We start from the raw sequence: 23757 nt of genomic DNA on the forward strand, positions 1-23757 counted from the left end.
CATTTGCATTATGTACAACGCCTATATGAAAAATAAGTCCAACATACTGTTTTCCATATTTTAGTTTTTTTTTTTTTAAATAAAATATTTTTGAAAACAATTAAGAGGTTTTTGGGACTGTAGAGGCCTTGTAATTTTCGTTGTGAGAAATATCACAAGCCCTTCATTTCTTGTAAATTAATCAAAGCCGTTGGTTGTTTCACACCACAGATTCCCCAAACTGAATCCCCACCGTAGATCTCTGGGTCCTACCAAGACCACCAACCACCAGATCAAAGATCTTGGCAGTGATGTCTCATTAAGGATTCCATGCTCTTTGTTACATAGGATCACCAAATCAAACAACGTCTTCCCTAAAGCCCTAACCTTTTTTTTTTTTTTTTTTTTTTAATTCATTCATGTAGGGATAAGCAGAATGTGAAAGAGAATCTGCCAACAAAGTTTCACACTTTCTCACCCCAAAAAATGAAAAAAGAAAAGGGGAGGTAAATCCAAAGCGGAAATGAAATAAAAGTCTTGTTTTGAATGTTTTTGGAAATTCTGAAATAGAATTTGATCCACTGAAATTCAATCCATTTTGCTTCACACATTCAGATTTTGTAACCATTCTATTTTTCAACTCCACCATTGGTTCTTGCAGTAATGATCCTCAAAACCCTGTCCTTTTCTCCTAGGTGCGCGCTGTCCATCTTAACCTTCACACTCTCACCACCCACCACCACCACCAAATCTTGAATTTTTTTCCTGAATTTTCGATATATATTTCATATCATGTTTTTATTCATTTATTTATATATATGAAGACAGTGTTGTGTGTTATCAACAACCCCCCTTCACTGCCCCTACCCACTCCACACATTCAAACTGAGGAGCATTTCCAGAAAGGGCTTTGATTTTGTGAAGGAATTGGTGGGTTGGGGTTGATTTTCTCTTCTCTGTACATTAATGGAACGTGCACGGCGGATTGCGAACCGGGCGATTCTGCGTCGCCTGGTTTCGGAGTCTAAGCAGCAGAGGCCGTGCCCGAGGCCCCAGAATGAGGGCTTGGTGAATTCTTCTTTTTCGGGTTGGAGGTATGTTTCCTCATTGCCTACTTGTGCTTTTCCCAATAAAACTGTGAGATCAGACGTGTTATTAGGGAGAAATGTGATGTCTAGTGTTGGTTTTGGTATGGGGTGTCAAACCCGGTCTATATCGGTTGAGGCATTGAAGCCTAGTGATACTTTCCCCCGCCGGCATAATTCGGCAACCCCAGAGGAACAGACCAAAATGGCTGAGTCTTGTGGGTATGAGAGTCTGGACTCTCTTGTTGATGCCACAGTGCCTAAGTCGATTCGACTCGAATCGTTGAAGTTTAGTAAGTTTGATGAGGGGCTTACAGAGAGTCAAATGATTGAACATATGATGCAGTTGGCAGCTAAGAATAAGGTTTTTAAGTCGTATATTGGGATGGGATATTATAACACTTTTGTTCCCCCAGTGATTCTAAGAAACATCATGGAAAATCCGGGTTGGTATACCCAGTACACACCCTACCAGGCTGAGATTGCCCAAGGACGTTTGGAGTCATTGCTGAATTACCAGACCTTGATTTCTGATTTAACTGGCCTACCCATGTCCAACGCATCGTTACTTGATGAAGGAACTGCTGCAGCTGAGGCAATGGCTATGTGTAATAACATTATGAAGGGAAAGAAGAAAACTTTTATTATTGCTAGCAATTGCCACCCACAGACAATTGATATTTGTAAGACTAGAGCTGAAGGTTTTGATCTTAAAGTAGTTACTGCTGATCTTAAGGATATTGATTACAAATCGGGTGATGTTTGTGGTGTCCTGGTTCAGTATCCAGACACTGAGGGTGAAGTTCTGGATTACGGGGAGTTCATAAAGAATGCTCATGCTAATGGGGTTAAGGTTGTTATGGCAAGTGATCTGTTGGCATTGACAATGTTGAAGCCTCCAGGTGAGTTTGGGGCAGATATTGTTGTTGGCTCAGCTCAGCGGTTTGGAGTACCGATGGGGTATGGTGGTCCTCATGCTGCTTTCTTGGCCACCTCCCAAGAGTACAAGAGGATGATGCCAGGAAGAATTATTGGAGTCAGTGTTGATGCTTCAGGAAAGCCTGCTCTGCGTATGGCAATGCAGACGAGAGAACAACATATCCGGAGGGACAAGGCTACGAGCAACATATGCACTGCTCAGGTACAGAGATTATTCAATGCCCAATCAATTTATGTTTTTCATTTAGGGGCTGTTTTTCATTAAGGGGGTTTATTGGCCTTTTTTTTTTTTTAATTAAAAAGGAAATATAAAAGAGAGTGCCCAAGGGAATGAAGCCTTCATAAATAATGAGTGTACATGGAATGAGCTAAGAAAAAATGGTAAAATACTAAAAAGTAGAAGAGAAGAAAAACACAAGACACTTTAGACACTCAGGCAACATGGGCAGCTAATAAATTCAATGGGAGATTGCCAAGCATGATAGGAGCTCAGGATTCCCTTCCACAATTTTTGCTATTTATTATGAGAGACACTGCTTTGTCTTAAATGGATATCTTGTTTTATGTAGGCATTACTTGCAAATATGGCTGCTATGTTTGCTGTTTATCATGGGCCTGAAGGCCTTAAAACCATTGCTCAACGTGTCCATGGTCTTGCTGGGGTATTTGCACTTGGACTGAAGAAACTTGGGACAGTGGAAGTCCAGGGCCTTCCCTTCTTTGACACCGTGAAGGTTAAGTGTGCTGATGCACATGCGATTGCTGATGCTGCTTGCAAGAGTGAGATAAATTTGCGAATTGTGGACTCAAAAACAGTGAGTGTTCTACATGTTTGTTCAATTGGTTAATTATGATCTTTCATCATGAGATTTTATTGGAGCTTGGTTGCCTTTCAGATCACTGTTTCCTTTGATGAAACAACAACAATAGAGGATGTGGACAAGCTTTTCAAAGTTTTTGCATGTGGCAAGCCTGTGAGTATTATTAATGCTTTCTCTGCTGGTGATCTTGGCAATTATTTGCAAACTTTTACCACCGGTAAAACTGTCTTTGTTTTCACTTTCAGGTCAATTTCACTGCTGCATCCCTTGCACCAGAAGTTCAGACTGTGATCCCTTCTGGGCTCATAAGAGAAAGCCCATTTCTCACTCATCCAATCTTCAACTTGTATATCCCTTTGCAGAAAATTTTAGTCACTTGGTAGTTTTGCATTTAAGACTCTCTGACTTTCACTTGCTTTTTCAGGTATCATACAGAACATGAGTTGCTAAGATACATGCAAAGGCTACAATCAAAGGATCTTTCATTATGCCATAGTATGATTCCTTTGGGATCTTGTACAATGAAATTGAATGCAACAACTGAGATGATGCCGGTGACATGGCCTGGCTTTACAGATATTCACCCTTTTGCCCCCACTGAACAGGCACAGGGTTATCAGGTAGTTACCAACATTTTCTTTACCTGGAAGTTACATGTTTGTGCTGTCTTTCTTGCATTAACTAGCAAATTGACATTGTTTGCTGTTGAATTATGATTTTTTTTGCTAGGAAATGTTCAATAACTTGGGTGAACTATTATGTACCATCACTGGATTTGACTCTTTCTCATTGCAACCCAATGCTGGTGCTTCTGGCGAGTATGCTGGCCTGATGGTTATTCGTGCATATCATAAGGTATGTTGGTATCTGTTGTGTTTCCAAATTGCTTGTTTGTAGCAGAAGGAATTATTCAGAATTTGTTTTTTTGATAGGTAAAAAGAAATTATTCAGAACTTGTTTAAAGGAATGTGATACTTGCTTACCTTGATGCATAACTTGAAGTGAATACCTTGAGATTAGCCTTTGAGGCTAAAATTTTTTCACAATTGTACATTAAAAAGTATCGGCTGGACAAAGGCATCCCTCAGAAATTTGAGCTTTTCTTAATTTTAACATGGTAGCTCTATCTCTAAATAAGAAGAGCCTGAACAGTAGTACTTAGAAGAGTTCAAAAAAAGTGGGGGAGGTTTTTCAGTCCAATGTATTCTCTACTTCACATTGGATTGAATCTGTCCATGCCTCTCCTATGATTTTCTCATTATTTTCTTCTGACCTTATTGGCAATTTAAAATCACATTTTATTTGGTGATGCTGTATCCTTCATTACTGAAATATGTAAAAGAAAAAGAATGAAATGGTGTGTGCATTGCCCATTTTTATGTATTATACTCATAGTAGTTGCTTGTTTTTTTTGTTTTTGTTTTTTTTTGTTTTGTTTTAATACTTCTTATTGGAAGATGAGTGTTGAGCCTCTTATATCCAAGCTCATGCTGCACTTTGTCCAGAGGCCTCCAAACTTCACCCAACATCATTGCCTCTCTGGAGCACTAATTTCAAGTTGTGTGAAGCTTGTTTTTTACTGATTATGTCTTCTATTTAATGAACCTGTAGTCAAGAGGAGACCACCACCGTGATGTGTGCATCATACCTGTTTCGGCACATGGGACTAATCCTGCAAGTGCTGCTATGTGTGGAATGAAAATTGTTGCTGTTGGAACTGATGCCAAGGGAAACATCAACATTGAAGAGTTAAGGAAGGCTGCTGAAGCAAATAAGGAAAACCTATCTGCTCTTATGGTATGTAGGTTGGAGGGTAGGGTTGGTGTGAGATCATGCCTATGAAATATCAAGTGTTCATTGATTTTGATTTGAATTTCAGGTTACATATCCTTCAACCCATGGAGTCTATGAAGAAGGGATAGATGAAATATGTAAGATAATTCATGACAATGGAGGTCAAGTTTACATGGATGGTGCTAACATGAATGCACAGGTTTGGTTCTTTTTTTATCTCCCACTGGACTTTGTTTCATCATATGCATAAAAGTTGATCCTCAAACACATGTCCTTGTACAAAAATATACTTCCGTCAATATAAATTTTTTAGTGGGGCTCAAGGAAGATAGACAGTCTAAGTGGGCATTTAGGATTCTAAGACATGTCAACTTTTTTTTAGCTTTTCAAAATCCATTTTCATTTCCATCTAAACATACAATCTTTTTTTCTCTCCTTTTTTTTTTTGTGTGTGTGTATATTTCTGCATTTTGTAATGATGTGAACTAAAATATTTTGGTTTCGTTCTCTACTCTTTTACCCATTGTCACTTTGGTTTTCCAATTATTAGATGAGCTGCATTTCTCTGTTTCTTTTTCCTCCTAGGGATGATGCACTATTTCTTTGTTACATGATTACACTTTACTCTCCAGGCTTGAAGAGAAATGTAACACATCAGCATCATCTTTTCTTTTTTCTTTTCCATTTTTCTTTTTATAATCCATGTATATTCCTCCTGGGCATTTACTATCAGCATTCAATTCTGAGAAAATCTTTGGTCTTTACAGGTGGGTCTCACAAGCCCAGGTTGGATTGGAGCTGATGTTTGCCATCTAAATCTCCACAAAACATTTTGCATTCCCCATGGTGGAGGTGGTCCTGGCATGGGTCCTATTGGTGTGAAAAAACACCTGGCACCATTTCTGCCTTCCCATCCTGTGGTAATGTTTCTTGAATTAAATATACATTCCATGAAAAGAAAATTTGGTGCTTCAATATTTTTATTGTACTTCCTAATTTCCTTGTCATCATAACTGAAGGTATCTACGGGTGGTATACCAGCTCCTGACAAATTACAGCCACTTGGTACCATATCTGCTGCACCTTGGGGCTCTGCACTTATTTTGCCAATATCATATACTTACATAGCAATGATGGGATCTAAGGGACTCACTGATGCATCAAAGATAGCTATTCTCAATGCAAACTACATGGCAAAACGTTTGGAGGTCCCTGCTTCTTCCTTGAATATCTTCCCTTGGTTTTATCAGTTAATAAGAAATCAGGGCAGTAGGCATAGGGACTTGAAATTCTAGATTATTTTTGTAACCTTTTCATTGTGTTTGTGTTTTTGCTTTGCGTTCCTCAGAAGCACTATCCCATTCTTTTCCGTGGCGTCAATGGAACAGTTGCCCATGAATTCATTGTTGACTTGAGAGGCTTCAAGGTAGTTTTTACTAAATATTCGCTATAATTCATCCTTTATTTGTCATATTTGTTATTTATTTGACTAACCACAAGTCAATATTGCTGCAGAATACTGCTGGGATAGAGCCTGAAGATATTGCTAAGCGTCTTATGGACTATGGATTTCATGGACCGACAATGTCATGGCCAGTGCCTGGTACACTCATGATTGAACCCACTGAAAGTGAAAGCAAGGTATGCTTCACCAGGGAAATTCTTCTTTTTTCATCTTTTCATACTCCTTTCTTCTTCTAGTGAATTTTAAGTGTGTTTGTTTTACTTTTCAGGCAGAGTTAGACAGGTTTTGTGATGCTCTTATCTCCATTAGAAAAGAAATTGCACAGATTGAGAATGGAAAAGCTGACGTTCACAACAATGTCCTAAAGGTAAAAGGGCTCGTTTCTTCACCACAGATATGTTTTCATTTTTATAGTAATAATGATGTGCAATTGAATTTAAATTGTGATGTTGTGCCTATACACTTCTGGATGCTTTTTAATGAGTAATTATAGTTCAATTATTGAAAAGCATTTAGAGATATTATCTGATAAGTGCAAGTGCAGGGTGCTCCTCATCCCCCATCCCTGCTTATGGGAGATACCTGGACAAAACCATACTCTCGGGAATATGCAGCCTTCCCAGCTCCCTGGCTTCGGGTTGCCAAGTTCTGGCCAACTACAGGTATCTATCTGACTGCCTTTTTGCTCCAACCATGTCGATTAAACCTATGATTCTGCAAATTTCCACAGTTTTCTTCGTTCTTTCTTTAGAATGCCCTGCTTGATTTAATAGCAACGATTTTTTATTGCTGATCCTTCAGGACGTGTTGACAATGTGTACGGTGACCGCAACCTCATCTGCACTCTTCTTCCAGCATCACAGATTGAAGAACAAGCTGCAGCTACTGCCTAGGCTTCAGCTTGGTGCTCCATTCTGCAAGGTTTCTTGACAAACACGAAACCATTTTCTTCTTTCTTGTATATAAAACCATCCATCATGATACATTTCTCTCCAGCTGCTGATGTTCATCTTCTTGATATGATGATCCCTAATAACAATTGTTGCTAATTGCAACTTGTAATTATTCTTGTATTTCTGTGATATTAGCTGTTATGAACCATATGTTTCGCCCAAGTGAAGCAATAGACAAATTACTTGTCGAATCAAATTAAAAGAAATGAACACATCATGACGTTAGGAACTACTGCTGTTGTTGTAACATGGTCATGGACTCTGATTTCTTTTGACAAACATAGAGAGATGGTGGAAAGATTTTGAATCTTTTCATCATAACATGGCTCTACTGAGAGATAGGGGATTTATTCTAACATTAGGTTCACTTTTGACTCTTAAAATTTAGATATAATGCCACTTAAGCTCTTCAGGGACTCAGAACACAACATAAAAGAACACATAACTAGGAATTTCCCATTCTGCATGAACAGAAGTACACATGAAAACTTGAAGAACCCGAAACATGGAGTTAATTCTTTCTGTGTATCTTGCTGCGCAGGACTTGTACTGACTTACTAACTTACACTTCAAGAAGATTAGTAAAAGCTTCATCTGCATAGGCATGAATGCTTCTCAGAGGGTTGGGTAGATCTATTATCATTCTATAGCTTCACATTTATTCCTCCTGTGTTCATTCATTGAAACTGTTGTGGAGAGTGATTTACTTACACCCCACACCGATGGATTCTTAAGCTTGCAGGTGCATTAGACTTCTCAATTTCCAATCGTGTCAGCTTGGGCCAATGAGTGCCATGTTTGTTAAGTTACTAATTTGATTCAGAGGCTGATATGTCATAACCCAAATGATGCTTTAAAAAAGTATTCTGCTGATTTTTTTTCTTCCCTTTTGAGTGCAAGCCCTTGGTGTCATATGAAACTCAACTGCTTTGCGGATTATATTAATATAAAAAATTATAAATAAAAATTATTTTTAAAACATATTTAAAAACAGAAAAAATATATTTTAAAAAAAAATTGGTTTCAAACAAATTTTTGTTTTACAAAACGTTAGAAAATATTTTTCAGAATTACTCTCAAAAATACTTTTCAAAGAGGACCTAAATTTCCTGGAAGTTTCTGGTCCCATGACCCGACAGATCCTCTGAACTTGCTCCTTTTGAACTCCACTTGTAAGGGCCATGAGCTTTGTGTTCTGAGGAAAGGGTTTGCCTCTGTACTGAGTCAGACCCCACTTGTGGGACAATGGGAAGGGAACCCCTGAAGAAGTTAGGAAGGATGGGAACCTTTGACAAGTTTCCTTGCTCTCAAGGCCTCACCCTGAAATCTTTTTCTGCAGACTCTAGAGGAGGCCTGTTGTGAACTGGGGTGCAAACATATTCCATCCCAGCTGCAAGCCTGCAACTTGCACAAGGGGATGGGTTCCAGCAAAGCTAGATTCTGCCATGGATGGACTAGTTGAAGTTGTGGGGTAATGGAAAGAAAAATTCTCCTAGACTTAAAAGACTCTTCTACTTGTTTCTGCAGTGTAAGCCACAAGATCCATAGCATTCATACTTAATTTTTCTTGTGGCCTTTCATTTGTCCTCTGCCTCAAATTTAGTTCAACAACCTTTCCCATCTTATCTTGTCTTCCAATCAAAGCCCATTTCAATTTTCAACTCCCAACTTGCCAAAAACAATTTCCCAGGCATTGGGAAGCCATTATTGTAATAACTAATCTAAACCCAGAGCAAAATGAATTGGATTTGGCATCCGTATTAAAGTGGAACACACTAAAATGCACTTGCTGCATAACTCAATAGTCAGACCAACCAGTTGTCCATTGGCCCTTTTTTTATTATTTTTTTTCTCTTTTTTCTAAATAATTTGGTGGATGACATTGGAGAGGAATGATTTTGGGGTTTGAAAGAAAAAAAAGAAAGTGTTGATTGGTTTAACTAATAGCATAAAATATATTATTTTATTTCTTATATATTTGACTCTTTCCTTCTTTTTTTTTTGGGAAATGCGAGGAGTTCATAAAAAATTAGTATTAAAAAGGATACATGTGCACTCACAATAATAAAAAATCAATTATATATATTATAGTATTTTTATTTTTTTAATAATATGTTATCCGAGGGTTAAAGAAAAGGAATTCTTAAAGTAGTATTTTTACCCGGGTCAAACCATTTTTATACGGTGACTTGTTATGATTTTAAAATGTATTTATAAAATTATAAATTTTTTATTTAATGTAAGATATTACATTTATATTAAGTATTTCGATAAAATATTATCTTTTAAACTTATTTTCAAAGAATGTCATGGTTTAAAATAAGTGTGAAAAAAAAAAAAGAAAAAAAAAAAAGACACATGAGTGCAAGATGTAGGTTATAAACTTGAATTTATTAACCTTTTAATACAAAAGAAAAAGAAAAAGATAATATGAATAACGCATCAGCTAATAGCATAATTATACTGTCCTTAATATGCCTAATAAATTTTACTTACACACGAATATATCTTATTAGAAATTATATAAAATACACTCATTTGATTTGAATTCTAAAAAGTCCAAAAAAGAAAAAAAAATTAAGACAGTGTTTAAGAGTGTTTTTATTTGAAGTGTTTTCTCTTTAAACGTTTTTAGAATAATTAGAATCCATTTTATAGTAATTTTAGGAAAATACTTTTAACATTTTTAATACTAAAATTATAAAACTTTTCAAGTATTAAAAATAATAGAAACGTTTCTTAAAATCAAGAACTCTTACTCTTCAAATACTTTTTTAGGAAACACTATAAGAGTGTGTTTTACAATAATTCTAAAAAGTGTTTTGAATCTTTCTTACACTTAAAAATATTTATTTTTTCAAGTATTATAAATATTCGAAACAGTTTCCAAAATCACTGCTAAACGCATTCTAAGTGATTTTTCAACATTCCAACTGATTTTTCAGTTTTTATTTTATTTTATGTATTTCCAAAAATTAGCCAAACACCTATTTTTTTTAAAATATTTTTTATATTAAAAATACTTTCTAAAATCATTATCAAATAAACTCTAAATTCAATAAAAAGAGTTTGCACATATGATTGTTTAATTTTGTAAAAAAAAAAAAAAAAACTTGTGATTTAAAAATAATTTAATATGAAAATAAGAAAATTTTTGCTTATTAGTTATCATAGAAATTATATTTTTATTTTCTGAAAATGTTATTTTATATTTAGGTTATGTTTCGTTCCTATAAAATATTAAGAAAAAAAATACTAAAAATATATATTTTCTCATATTTGGTTGTTTTGAGAGAAATACCAAATAAAATCAAATATAATTAAGATTAATTAGAAATTTATATATTTTTAAATTATTTTATTTTTATATCAAATAATTAAAATAAGTGAAATAGTTTTGAAATAACATATACAACTAATCCATTAACTTTAAAGCTATTTTTTTCTTCACTTTTTCTTTCATTTCACTTTTCCTCTCTATTTTTCTCCCTAATATTTTCCCTCAATTTTTTTAGGAACCAAACATAGTCTTAACAAAAACTTTATATTATCAATATTTTTCTTTAAAAATTACTTCAACCTCTAGCTAAAGAGAAAAAAATAAATCTTAATTAATAATCTCTATCTTATTTTTAAGTCGGTCCACAAAAATAATAATAATAAAATAAGATATTTATTTAAGTTATAGTTGGTAGGTTTCTAAATCACATATAAGATGTATATAATACAAACATAACTATATTTTTCAATAATTATATCATATTAATATGGACACACTTGGGAGTCTAAGGTGGTGTTTGTTTTTTTACTTAATTCTAAATAGAACCTTAATATTTAATAATATTAAATATTAGGTTGTTTGTTTTTGTAGTATTTTATTTCTATTAAGTATTAAAAAGTAAAAAAAATTAATATATTATTTTTTCTATTTAGAAAAAGTTATATATTTTGATTTTTTCCATTCAATAAAAAGTTTATAATAAGTCATAAAAAAAGTAAAAAAACAAACAACCTAACTTCTAAAAATAAATTGCTTTCAATAAAAAGTAAAAAAAACAAGCACCCACCTAAATTAGGAATAAAGCCAAAATTTTGTTACCAATAATAAGTATATGCATGTCAAAGATAATCTCTTTGAATATTGGAAATTTTTTCTTTGAATATTGAAAAAATGAGTAGGATAAGGTTGCCTTTTTGATTTGGGTTGCGTGAGAAATGTAAAAGGTGAACCAAAAAAGTAGAGTCAAAATTGAATCACAAATCACAACCCCCTTGTTGCTATGCTATGTGTGCCACAACCACCACTATAGTCTATCTGTTCACCAACATTTTTGTACAATGGTACATGCACTTTGTTGAGTTGATAATATGCAAAATGTGTGTATCTATAACAATGTATCACCTTGATCTTAATATTATCGAATGATGTCTCGATTTGTAACCCTAATTGCTAGTCATATCGATGTTTTTGATATGTCAAATTAGGGAAATTAGAGTTCATCGAAATTCTAAGAGTAATAATTATATAATGTTTTTTCGGTATTTGACGTACGATAGTTATTATGATGACCTAATTTTGTACAAAATTTGTCTTTAGCTTACATGTTTGAAATTTTGAGTATTTCCTACGTTAGTGTATTTTAGACGTTTCAAATTTGATGTTGAGATTGATATGATTTTAAAAAGTACGACTTGTCATATCAATTACTAAACACCTCAATCAAAACTTAATTAAAAACACGATAAATAAAAATTTATTCGGTATTCTCCTACCTCTCGGTTGGCCTTTTGAACTATTAACCCTAATAGGTAATATATCAAATTTATTTACAATTTTATAACAACTTCACCAAACTTAAAATTGAAATTAATTATTTATATTTTTGTCATAAGTGAATTTTTACTTAGTCAAATAACCAAAAAAAATAAAATACAAAATTTCATCATAGTTATGTAGATATCTCACATATACTTAAAAAGTAAAATTAATTAATAATTTTTTTTCTTAAATAAATATGACCAAATTGAGGACAAACATAATTGAAGACGTATTTTTCTTGAGAGTTTGACTGAAAATCAATATATCTATTTATAGTACAAGATCACATAAGCCACAACAACAATTATTAGTCCAAGTTTATGTAACCGTGGATGCTAATCATTTTCCAATAGTATAATTTTGTTATAATATGATTATCCTATGATAACTTGAATCATTTTAAGATAGTATTTATGATGTGATGTTATCTTCATTGAATTTGGTTCGATCACTTAGTATTGTTGGACATTCAACCTGACTACCATTATTAATTTGTTATATATCAATTTTAGCAAGTAGGAACAATTAAAATTATATAATAATTTAAAGTATCTCTATCAATCGGTGATGCATTTTTTTGGTTTCCTTTTTTGATATTGTTATGATTTTCTAACACTATCCCGAAAAACCCGTTTAATCGATTTTCAATTAAAACTTGAAACAAATAATCTCGATCATTTGAGTATTTTATAATCATTTCTGTTATAAATTAGAACCAACACTATTGTATAATAAAGTTTTTATACATTACCATTATTGAATTGGATGTTCAAATAACCTAATGGGTCCATGCAATGTTGTTGTCCATCAAATAGCGACCGTTGGATCTTCATCGAGATCAACGAGGAAATGACAAAGCGATCAAGGGTGAGGATTAGAGGAGGTCCATCATCCATGATGGAGGAGAAGGGGCAGCACCGGAAGCTTGGGGCTTGACTTAGTGAACTATAAAAAGGGTGACACATTTTTATTTTTAATTTTTTTTAAAGTTTATATTTTGGTATGCGGAGGAGTCCATTGGAGGGAATGGTGAGCGGTTAATTTAATTCCAGTGGTGGTAGCTTGACGAAGAAGGGTGCGCAGGTTAAGAGAATCTGCTCTTTGCTTTCGTGCGCAGGATAAGCAGAAGAGAGAGAGAGAGAGAGAGAGTAGAGCGAGAGGGAGAGAGAAGAGAAGCCCTATGCGAAACGATCAATGTCTCGAATGAAACATCTGCTCCGAAAACTCCATATCGGAGGAAGCCTCAATGAGCACCAACGGATACCCGAGACCCGACCCGTGATCAATCCGAGTCCGAGTCCGAATCAGTCATCCCCCGTGGCCGCGGCGGCTCCATCGTCGGCATTGGGGAGCGTGGGAGGCGGTGATGCGGTGGATCGGGCGGCGGTGGATTCACAAGATGCTGCAGTCGATTTCAGTTTCCTGGAGGAGGAGTTTCAGGTACAGCTGGCTCTGGCCATATCCGCCTCGGATCCCGATGCGCGAGATGACCGAGAGACGGCTCAGATCAAAGTAGCCAAGCGGATTAGCTTGGGGTGTTCGCCGTCCACGACCGACACTGAAACCCTAGTTGAGTTGCTCTCGCTTCGATACTGGGTGAGTCCTTTTTTTTCGATTTTTTTTTTAATTTAGCGTTTTGGCTTCTGATTTTAATGCATTAGAGTTAGAATTGGGATGAATTACTTTGATTTATGAATTGTGGATCTCTTTTCTGATTTGAATATCACAGTTGAATCATTTGTTAATTGCAGTAATTCTAGTTTTTTTTTGGATGAATTGTAGTTTATTTGAATACCTTGTTTCCTTGTTTGTCGATTCACCTAATTATGAACTTATTTACAATGCTTGAAACAAGTTGACTTTCATTTGCTACCTGATTGGGCATGTTCGACATCTGTTGGCATGCAATTCCTTGTTTTGGTTAGGGATTCTAGGGTTCTGGTCGAGGAATCGGGATGAATTTTATTTTCATTTCTGAAACACAAAATTGATAAGTCTGCACGATGTTTCCACCTGCTCCTAGAAACTTTTGCATGAATTGTGGGTGTTCTTTTGTTTATGGATTTCTCTTTTTAAATTTTCACGTTGAGTTAGATTCATTTTGCAAATATTGTAATTAATGCTGCATTGTTCCTTATTGGTTCATTTATTATGTATTTGGTTGTGGAGTTGTTTGATAAAATGAAGGGAAGAATCTTATGCTTGAGGTTGTTTTGGTTTTGGAAAAAAGAAAAAGGTAACTGCAATTAAATCTAATCATGTTAGCCTTAGTTGACTAGAGGTTTTCGTCATCTTGTCTCATAATAATGAAAAATTTAAGATTCAAATTTGTAGGTTATTTTCTTATAGATTATTCTCCTTTCCTACATACTGTCATCCGTAAGGTGTTGATTATAATGTTGTTTCACCAGCTTTAACTAAATTCTATATCCGTAATACGCAGAACCATATGCTGGAAATCTCATGACAAGTTTTAAATTCTTACTTGCAGAACTATAATGCTGTAAACTACGATGAAAAAGTGATGGATGGGTTTTATGATGTATATGGTATTACTGCAAATTCAGTTGTGCAAGGAAAGATGCCATTGCTCGTTGATCTACAAGCAATTTCTGTTCTGGATAATGTTGATTATGAAGTGATTTTGGTAGACCGCATGATTGATCCTGATCTGCGAGAACTTGAGGATAAAGCTTATTCTTTGTCCATGGAGTACCAAGTTTCTGATCAGTTGACTATTTTAGATGGGTTGGTCCAGAAAATTGCAGATATGGTTGTTGAGAGAATGGGTGGTCCTGTTGGTGATGCTGATGAAATGTTGAAAAGATGGACTATCAGAAGTTATGAGTTGCGGAGTTCTCTGAACACTATCATCCTTCCCCTTGGACGGCTGGATATTGGGCTTTCACGCCATAGGGCCTTGCTCTTTAAGGTTTTGACAGTTTTTACCTTTCTGTACCCAAATTCTTAAACTTATGAATGCTTCATTTTCATTGCCTTTGAGGTCTTGCTCAAGAGGTAAAGGTTTGGGAAGGGTTTGTGGGAGGTTTTAGGTTCAAGTTCCAGTGGGGACAAAAATGCATTGGAACAAAAAATTTACCTAGAAAAAAAATGAATGTTTCATTTTCTTACGGTGTTAACATATGAATTATTTTTCTTCTATTTGCATCAAGTTTTTTTCAACTCTTTTAATCTTTTTTATTTTCTTTCAGACTCAGTGAATTGTTTTGACTTAATGATTTTTAGTATATGTTAGGGCAATAGACTGGTAATTTCTAGATGCTTTCATCATCATCATCTTCTTCTTCTTCTCCTCTCTCTCTCCCTCCCTCCTTTTCCCCCTTTGGCATATTTGTGGTGTAGGAGAAACTTGTAGTATGAAACTTTGAACTAGTGGGTAATTTGTTGTACCTTTCTTGATAGGATGCGTAATTTTTGCTTTTCCAGATGGAGGTTCTACTTCTTATTCCCTTAGACATAGATAAATTCTTATTCCCTTAAACATAGATAAATGCTTTTCCTTATCTTTTCTGGTGCTAAAACTCTTTAATATGTTAGTCAACTAGCAATCCTCACAAGTTAAAGAAAGATGTAATCTCAACTATCTTGGGTTGGAGATTTGGAATAATTTTGGCCATCAAACTCTATCTAGGGCTATATCTTTTGTTAAATTGTAGGTATACAGAAATTTTATCTGCTTTCTGTGTAGTCTTAGTCTTCCTATTTTAGTGCTTTTGTATGGAACAAATCACTCCCTATCAGTCTAGTAATTGGTATTCATTGCACCTGAGTTGACCATTTTAGACAAAGTTCTCTAGTCTTGTTTCTCGTTCAGCCTACCTTTAACTTGTCACAGATGCATCTGTTCTTCCCTGTATTTGATAGGTATTCGTTGAGTGCTCAACTTTCCAAAATGCTTTTCCACTTTATCCATCCCACTCTAATTTGATTGGTAATATCTCTTCAATCTTTCCATGCTATTTGATGATTGTCGTAAGATAATAAAAATAGTTTCTTTTGGGTATCTCTTGACCACCAATTTTCACTGTTCTTTCATTTCTAGTCCTAGTTGGTTCTGTATATTTGTCTTAATCTTGTTGATCATAAAGCTTCTAGAAAAAAAGGCTTGGAGGGCTGCTCATTTGTGTTTGTTTTGGACCATTTAGAAGAGCTTTTGACAATTGTGAAAAAACAGATCAAGCAATTAAACATTCTTTCTTGTATATCTTTTTAGAATGGGTTAGAGTGTGTGTAAGGGATTGTTCCTTCTGCATGTTAGACTTTGTGAATTAGTTAAGCCCTAGGTAGGCGTGATTGTCGTTTTTTGTGTTTTCATGCCTTTTTTTTGGCCTTTTGGATTCTTTGTATACATTGTGTATCCTTTCTTGCTTTTTCTATCTTTGATTATAAAATCATTATTTACCTATCAAAAAAAAAAAAAAAAAGTATTGAACAAAATTTTTTACTCTTACTCTAGCCTTGTCAACTAAAACCATATTATTTAACAGGATACCTTGTGGGAGCCCGCTTTAAATAAAAGCATAGTAAGTTCTATTATGACTATCGGAAAAAGGATTTTAGTCATTGCCTCCTCCATGTATGAGCTCCCTAGGACTGCGATTCTCTTTTAACAATTATGCTAAGTCCTGTCATGGACTAAGATCATTAGACATGTCATGAACGTACAAGGCCTTTTATAGTTTCAAAGAAGTCACATTTTGTGGGTTTGATACATTCTTTAAGAAGATATGTGTTGATTTCATTTTTTGATTCTTTTTAGGTGGATAAGTAGGATTATCCCACTCAAATGAAAATCTCTAAAGCTTGGAAGTTGTTGGTCAAGATGTATTAATTTTGAATATCATCCTACTGCCTCTTTTGCAACTTATTTATTGTTGAAATGAGGACTATTGTTATGAGATACATGAGTTTTGCTAACTAATGCCTTAGAGATAATTCTACTTCTTTTAAAAGTATTTTTTGTTTGATTAAATTCTAACTGAAGTTAATTGTCTCATGCTCCTGGTGCTAGGTGCTAGCTGATAGGATTAATCTTCCATGTCTGCTGGTTAAAGGGAGCTACTACACGGGTACTGATGACGGGGCCATAAACCTGATTAAAATTGATAATGGAAGGTGCTGATTTCCATCCCTGGTCTATTATCTCTTCTGAGAATTATCTTTTGGAAATCAATTTTCTGATGTTGCCACATGGGCAGTTTTAATTGGCATGCTATGCTTGTGTGCTGGTTGTTCTTACTTTATTCCCATTCTTGTAATGTCATACTTGATCCAGTGGGATTACAAATAAGAATGCTACTATCTGTTTAAAGAAATGCGCAAACATTCTTCAGCATACCGTGCATGCTGCACTTCTATTACAACCTTAAAAATTAGTATTATTGCACAATAACATTACTTTTTCAGACCTGTTATTGCTCTTTTTAAATTATGAAGCTCAAATTATTGTTTAAATTGCAACTGTAAACTCACGTGTGCCATTACATGTTCGATGCTGTTTATTTTGTTTCACATGCTTCTTGTTCTTACTTTTCTGGACTTGTGTTTTACTTTTTATTTAGGCAAGTGCATGTAATTTTGAAGGATATTTTATGTATTTGTCTTCCTGCTCATATTGTCTGTTTTGATCTCTAATCAAAGCAATCATTGAGAGCTTAAAGTTTTCCATAGAAACAAACAAGTCATAATAATGAGACTGATTTTGGAACTCTGCAGTGAATATATAATTGATCTAATGGGTGCCCCGGGTGCTCTAATTCCTGCTGAGGTACCCAGTAGTCATCATCAAAATTTTGGACTAGATGTAAGGAGCTGTACAGATGTTATAGAAGCTGCCCGAGAATCACTTCTAGTGCCTGAAAAAGGAACTGGATTTTCACCTAATCTTGATGTAGTTTCCAAGCCTGGCAGTTCAAAGTCAGAAGAAGCACCATTTATAGGCATTCGATCGAAAGGGGATGACAGGAGTCCTGTTGAAAAATTTGAAACTGAGAGATTTGAAAATGAATTTGGGAACCTTCTTCCTTCACTACGTAAATTATGTGAAGGCTCATCGGGAACCTGTGGGAAAGCATCACCTGCACAAAAGATGAAAGTTAAAGATGTTTCCAAATATGTCATCAGTGCAGCAAAAAACCCAGAATTCGCACAGAAACTACATGCTGTTTTATTAGAGAGTGGTGCATCGCCTCCACCAGATTTGTTTTCGGATATAAATTCCCGGGGTCAGGTAGAGCAGAAAGTCCTTGAGCAAATCCATATGGCAAAAGGGAAACAAGTGGATCATGGGGTTTGGTATTCTCCTGGTGAGTTTTTGTTGAACAGTGAGCAACCTCTCATGCCCTCTCACCAGGTGGAAACAAATGTCACCAACTCAGACTTCTCTTTGCCTTCTGATACTACAAGTGAGGGATTTATACTTATTGGTGCTGGAGCTAATGGAATGATCCGCACTAATGCTACAGGTGTGACTATGGTTTCTGTCTCTTTATAACAGTTTGAAGTCTTTCATATGAGGAACAAATTCATGAATCTTTCTTGCCCTCTGCAGGAGAAACATGCCAAAGACAACCTGAAAATGCCTTAGTTAGTGATGGTGGACCCTGCTTTCAGGATAATATAGGGAGAATTCTTAGTAACATTGGAACAGAGAAGGAATCTGCTTTGGGATTAATGGAAACAGCCAACGGTGCCTTGCATATTCCTTCCAATGCTCACAGTGAGCAGATCAACCCAATGCTGGCTGAGGTTGCGGAATGGGAAATCCCATGGGAGGATCTTCAGATTGGTGAACGTATTGGTATTGGTAAGAATTCATTCTCCTGAATTTATTTATTCTCATTGAAGAAGAAAAAATCTTTTTGTAACATGAAACACTTTGTTTATTATTTATTTAATATTTAGGATGAGGGTTTTATGCTTTAACTTTATGTATGGATTCCTCTAGATTTTATGAGTTTCACTTTTAATTTTATGTTGGGTACATTATGGACTTTATATTTGTAATTTATAATACAAAAGTTCTTTCCTTTATAATATTGCTTTGTGGATTCAGGTGTACATTCATGGGAATTCTTTGTCCTTAGTTGATTGTGTAGATTGGTTGGGTCCTTCTTGAGGGTGGGAGCTGTTTTTGTTTCCCCTCTTGTTCTTTTGTTTTTGTTTTTCTAGCTCATTGCATGCCCCCAGTGTACTTTCGTGCGCTTTTGCTCTTTAATACAATCTCTTATAAAAAAAAAAAAATTTATCCTTGTTTTTTGTGCTTGAGGTAAATTTTGGGTAAAAATGGGGCAAAGTTTAGTGGTTGAGATGACAGAATCCAACTTTTGGTTCTCTAGACTTCTATACCAAATCTGTCTTTAACTGAGCTACTCCCTGCACTTCTTTATTTTCTGTTTAACAGCATAAAAAACTGCTATCCTTTCTTTGGTGTCTTTAACTTAAACCTACATTCACAACCACAGTTTTTTTTTTTTAAATTTATCCTTTTCTACCTTGAGGCTACTTTTAAAATATCCAAAATTATAAATTAGTGGCTGTCCAGAAGTGCCAGCTACATGCTTCTGTATAGGCTGGCCTTAAAACCTTGCTTTAAATCCTAATTCTTCAATATCGAGAAACCATAAAATACCATAGAACATAGCCTTTTTTTATTGGATAAGAACGTAGCCTTTCCTAGACCTTGTTTAATCAGTGTAAAGACTGTAGACTACACTGTTCAAGGTTTAAGTGCAGTCCAGCATTAGAAAGACTACTTGATACTGTTAAATTACTTGGGTTTGCCTTGTGCGTCCATGTCCATGTGATATAGGTGTCAATCCATCAAATGTCATTGGGCAAGCCTAGAAACGGTGCTCACCCTTGGCTAACCTGGGTGATGAAGCTCAAATTGCTTCTTTCTTCATTAATGACAAAGAATTGGTGCGGGTTTCTGTTCAACATCTGATCTCATTCAAATAGGCCTCTAAGCCCTTCGAAAGGAGACCTGGAAATCCTTTTCACATTTTGGAATGCTAGTGCTTATCCTACTTTGATTAATTGGTGGTTAAAGAAATCTTGTGTATGCAATTTGATTAATGTGTTGATCAATATGGTGTTTACTTGAATTAGTTTATAGTGGTTCGATAAGTCTTATGAAACCCTTTATCTTGCAGGCTCATATGGTGAGGTTTACCGAGCAGATTGGAATGGCACTGTAAGTTATAACCTTAATGCATCAAAGGATATTCATCTCATTTTTCATTTTTAGCTACTTTTGGAATTTCAAGAGATGATGTACTAAATAATATTTCATGATATTCCTTGGAGGACCTCAGTGCTGGTAAAAATAAGTGGCAAGCCAAATGATAGTTTTCTTGAACAATTTTTCCAGAGCACTCAGCATAAAAATTTCTCAAAATGATGGATTGGTTGTTCCTTCCAAAATTGTTACATGTATCATGCATTACACAAGCAAGTTAATCACTTTTCTTTCAGTTAGTGGTTACATGCTTCAGTGCTAAACTTCTTTTAAATTTAGTTTTTCTCAGGCTTTATGCAGTCCATTCTGTCAGTTTCTAGTAAAATTTAGTCCTTTTCAGTCCTCATGGTGCAACTCAGGAATGGTTGACCCAAGGACTAAAAAAACCTGACCAAGTTGGGTTCATTTGTTTTAGCTTTTAAGAACTTGTTTTGGTTCTGGGTTTCAAACATTGGGTGCTGACCTTTTTGGTTCAGTTTGTGTTATTCTTTTTTGCATTAAGTGTTTCCTTTTTCTACACTTTGTGCCCCTTACCGTAACCGTAAACTTTTTATTGTTGAGATCTTTACTGCAACTGAAGTAAAAATATATCTATTGATATGTGATGGTCTGAGATGTGATAGAAATTCTGGATCATGAGTGTTGATGATTTATCCCATTTAAAACTGTTTATTGGTTTGTTTTAGTGTGATAAATTTGTATTTCATACAGGAGGTTGCTGTGAAGAAGTTCCTAGCCCAAGATTTCTCTGGTGATGCATTGGTTCAGTTTAGATACGAGGTAAGTGCCTGAAATTTACATCTTACATTATAATATTAATCAAAATGGTCAATTCAGTTGGCTTTATAAACATTCAAATTAATACCTTCTGGTTGCTTCATACAGGTTGAAATCATGTTGAGATTGAGGCATCCTAATGTTGTTCTTTTTATGGGAGCTGTTACTCGCCCCCCAAATCTCTCTATACTCACAGAGTTTCTCCCAAGGTCAAGACCTATTTTCAATTCCAAAAGGCATTAGAAGATATATTTGTTATCTGTTTCTAAGGAGTATAATTAAAGTTCTTGTTATCAAAAGTTTGCATCGCATGTTTATTGTGTGCCATAATCATGTAATTGATCACTTGACATGATATAACCTTTTTCCTAGTATTGTTTTTCTTGAATACCTTTTTATCCTCATGGGGTAAGACACCTCTTGGATGTTTATGGCCAGGGAAATTTTGTCAGCATTCTAGTTTTCATTTAGTATTCTTGGGTTTTTTCTTGTACATATACATGTATGCACTGTATTGTATGTGTGTTCAACTGTCAAAAGCAGGGTTTTAAACTGGTAATAGAAGCCATCAACATGGGTATATATGTATATATATATATATATATATATATATATATATATATATTACTTTGCTAAGCTGTGAGGAAATTTTTTCTCAGTAGATATATTAGACCACGAAGTATTTCTTTAGAGATATATAAGGTTTATCAGTTTCCAAAGTTCTGCTGAGTTCTTCTGAGGGAAAAAAAAAAGGGCTTCACAAAGTTGATTAGTGATATGTTCCATCCCTCTCTTTTCATGTTTCCTAATTCCATTTATTTTTGTGCAGGGGAAGTTTGTATAGGTTATTGCACAGATCAAATATTCAACTTGATGAAAAGAGGAGATTGCGAATGGCTCTTGATGTGGTATTAGTTTCAATATCTTGTCTTTTTCTTTGTCCCCTCTATGCAGTTCAACTCCTTTTTCTATTAAAGCTTCCAAATTACTTGCAGGCCAAGGGAATGAATTACTTGCACACAAGCCATCCTACTATTGTACATAGAGATCTGAAATCTCCAAATCTCCTTGTTGATAAAAACTGGGTTGTTAAGGTTCGCTCAAACCAACATACCAAAATATGGCATTTGCTGTGTTCCTTGATTATTCAGTATTTTTGTAGTTACTGGTTCATTAAAAAAGTAGATAGGACAGGATCTGTATTGGTATTTGTATCCTCCTGTTTTCACTTGACCTAAGAACTGAATTACTTGTTTCAAATGAAAACAAACCTTTCAAGTGTTTTGTTTGGCTCCCTATTGCAGGTTTGTGATTTTGGGTTGTCACGTCTGAAGCACCATACGTTTCTGTCTTCAAAGTCTACTGCAGGAACGGTAATACTCTTAAAACATTAGGACGATTCTATGCTCTTGCTTTTGCAAACTTTTCATTTCATCATTTCATCCCAATAAGATAAGAGGCACAGTGTGTTCTTTTATCAAAATATGAGATCATTGATTGTATCAGTAATAATAAAGTTTTGCGGTTGAACTGCAGCCTGAGTGGATGGCACCAGAAGTTCTAAGGAATGAGCCATCGAATGAAAAGTGAGTGAAATTAGTATATATTATGCTTGAAACCTTGGTAGATGGTGAATCTATCTTGGAATTTTCTGTCATAAATTTCCAATCAATCTGGTTTGCTTGCAGGTGTGATGTGTATAGCTTCGGTGTGATACTATGGGAGTTGGCTACCTTGCGCATCCCATGGAGTGGGATGAATCCGATGCAGGTTGTTGGAGCTGTTGGATTTCAAGACAGACGCCTAGAAATCCCAGAAGAGGTTGATCCAATGGTTGCACAGATAATAAATGATTGTTGGGAAGTGTAAGTTCTCGCCCTTGTAACTATTATTCATTCTGTTACTCCACACGTATCAGATGTACAATGGACTCAGAATTAGGTGATCATTTAGATCTCATCTTAAGATCTCTGTCCCAGTTGAAATTATAGGTTAAAAAAAATAAAAGATCTAGACTCACCAATCGTATTGTTGGAGCTCTACTTCCTGTTTCATGATGGAAGGGGGTAATTATCAGCTTCAGTATGTTTCAATGATATTTCTTTATGTGATTATTGCAGTGAGCCACGCAAGCGGCCGTCGTTCTCACAGCTCATGTCTCGTCTCAAGCATCTTCAGCATCTGGTGTTTGAAAGAGCAAGCTCTTCAAGACAAGCACAAGTGCAATAGAAGAAGCGGCTCTGTTGTGCCCAATGGTCCACCCCCCACAAAAAAGAAAAAAAAGAAAGAAAAAAAAAAGGGACAGTTGCAGAATTCATAGTTGCAGAATTGTTTGTTGGAAAAAAGAAACATAAAGAGAGAGAGAGTACTGGATATGGAACATGCTGGTTCATTCAAAGTGGGAACTCAGCACAAATGCTCATCCACATCCAGAACAAACTTGCGTGGTCATCCTTCTACTTTAAAAAAACAGCTGCGCTAAGTGCAGTTTAGAGAGGATGCCATTTGGAAGTAGTCGCCTGTAGTAATGAAAATAGGTAACAGTCATATATCTGTAAGAAAGTTCTTCCCCACCCCAACCCCACCAAAAAAAGGGAAAAGAAATAATCTTTTAGTTTGAATCTGCTAAGAGGTCTTGTTTGTGGCTTCAGAATTGTAAACATTTCGATCTCTTCAGATTATTGTGAGAAAAAAAAAAAAAAAAAGAATTCCTCATCAAGAAAAAAAAAAAGGAAGCATTTTCATAAGCTGTGCCCCTTTTTCTGCTTTGTTTTTCCAGTAGCTTAGATCGGTAAAATTTAATGAACACATTCACTTTCTGCCAAGATTTTTGAGTGTTCGGTGTTAGGGTGGTATTTATCTTTA

The 23757-nt window shown here is 35.2% G+C and overlaps 2 protein-coding genes across 2 annotated transcripts; both read left to right on the forward strand.

The window, feature by feature from the left end:
* Positions 1-305: 305 nt before the first annotated feature.
* LOC100266170 (glycine dehydrogenase (decarboxylating), mitochondrial) lies at positions 306-7268 on the forward strand. The gene is made up of 15 exons (XM_010650056.3): positions 306-2205; positions 2573-2818; positions 2900-2977; positions 3070-3170; positions 3249-3444; positions 3554-3679; positions 4436-4621; positions 4704-4817; positions 5386-5538; positions 5638-5826; positions 5967-6044; positions 6134-6259; positions 6352-6450; positions 6628-6745; positions 6885-7268. Exons 1-15 carry the CDS (start codon positions 946-948, stop codon positions 6974-6976), a joined length of 3162 nt encoding a protein of 1053 aa, XP_010648358.1. The 5' UTR covers positions 306-945; the 3' UTR covers positions 6977-7268.
* A 5401-nt stretch (positions 7269-12669) lies between these two features.
* LOC100264622 (probable serine/threonine-protein kinase SIS8) lies at positions 12670-23639 on the forward strand. The gene is made up of 14 exons (XM_010650057.3): positions 12670-13451; positions 14347-14787; positions 16888-16991; positions 17592-18340; positions 18427-18681; positions 20030-20070; positions 20827-20895; positions 21001-21101; positions 21722-21800; positions 21888-21986; positions 22197-22265; positions 22429-22478; positions 22581-22757; positions 23013-23639. The coding sequence occupies exons 1-14, from the start codon at positions 13050-13052 to the stop codon at positions 23119-23121; spliced, it is 2745 nt and encodes a 914-aa protein (XP_010648359.1). The 5' UTR covers positions 12670-13049; the 3' UTR covers positions 23122-23639.
* The last annotated feature ends 118 nt before the right edge of the window (positions 23640-23757 follow it).

Source organism: Vitis vinifera, chromosome 4, assembly GCF_030704535.1.
Source record: "Vitis vinifera cultivar Pinot Noir 40024 chromosome 4, ASM3070453v1".
Taxonomy (NCBI): Eukaryota; Viridiplantae; Streptophyta; class Magnoliopsida; order Vitales; family Vitaceae; genus Vitis; species Vitis vinifera.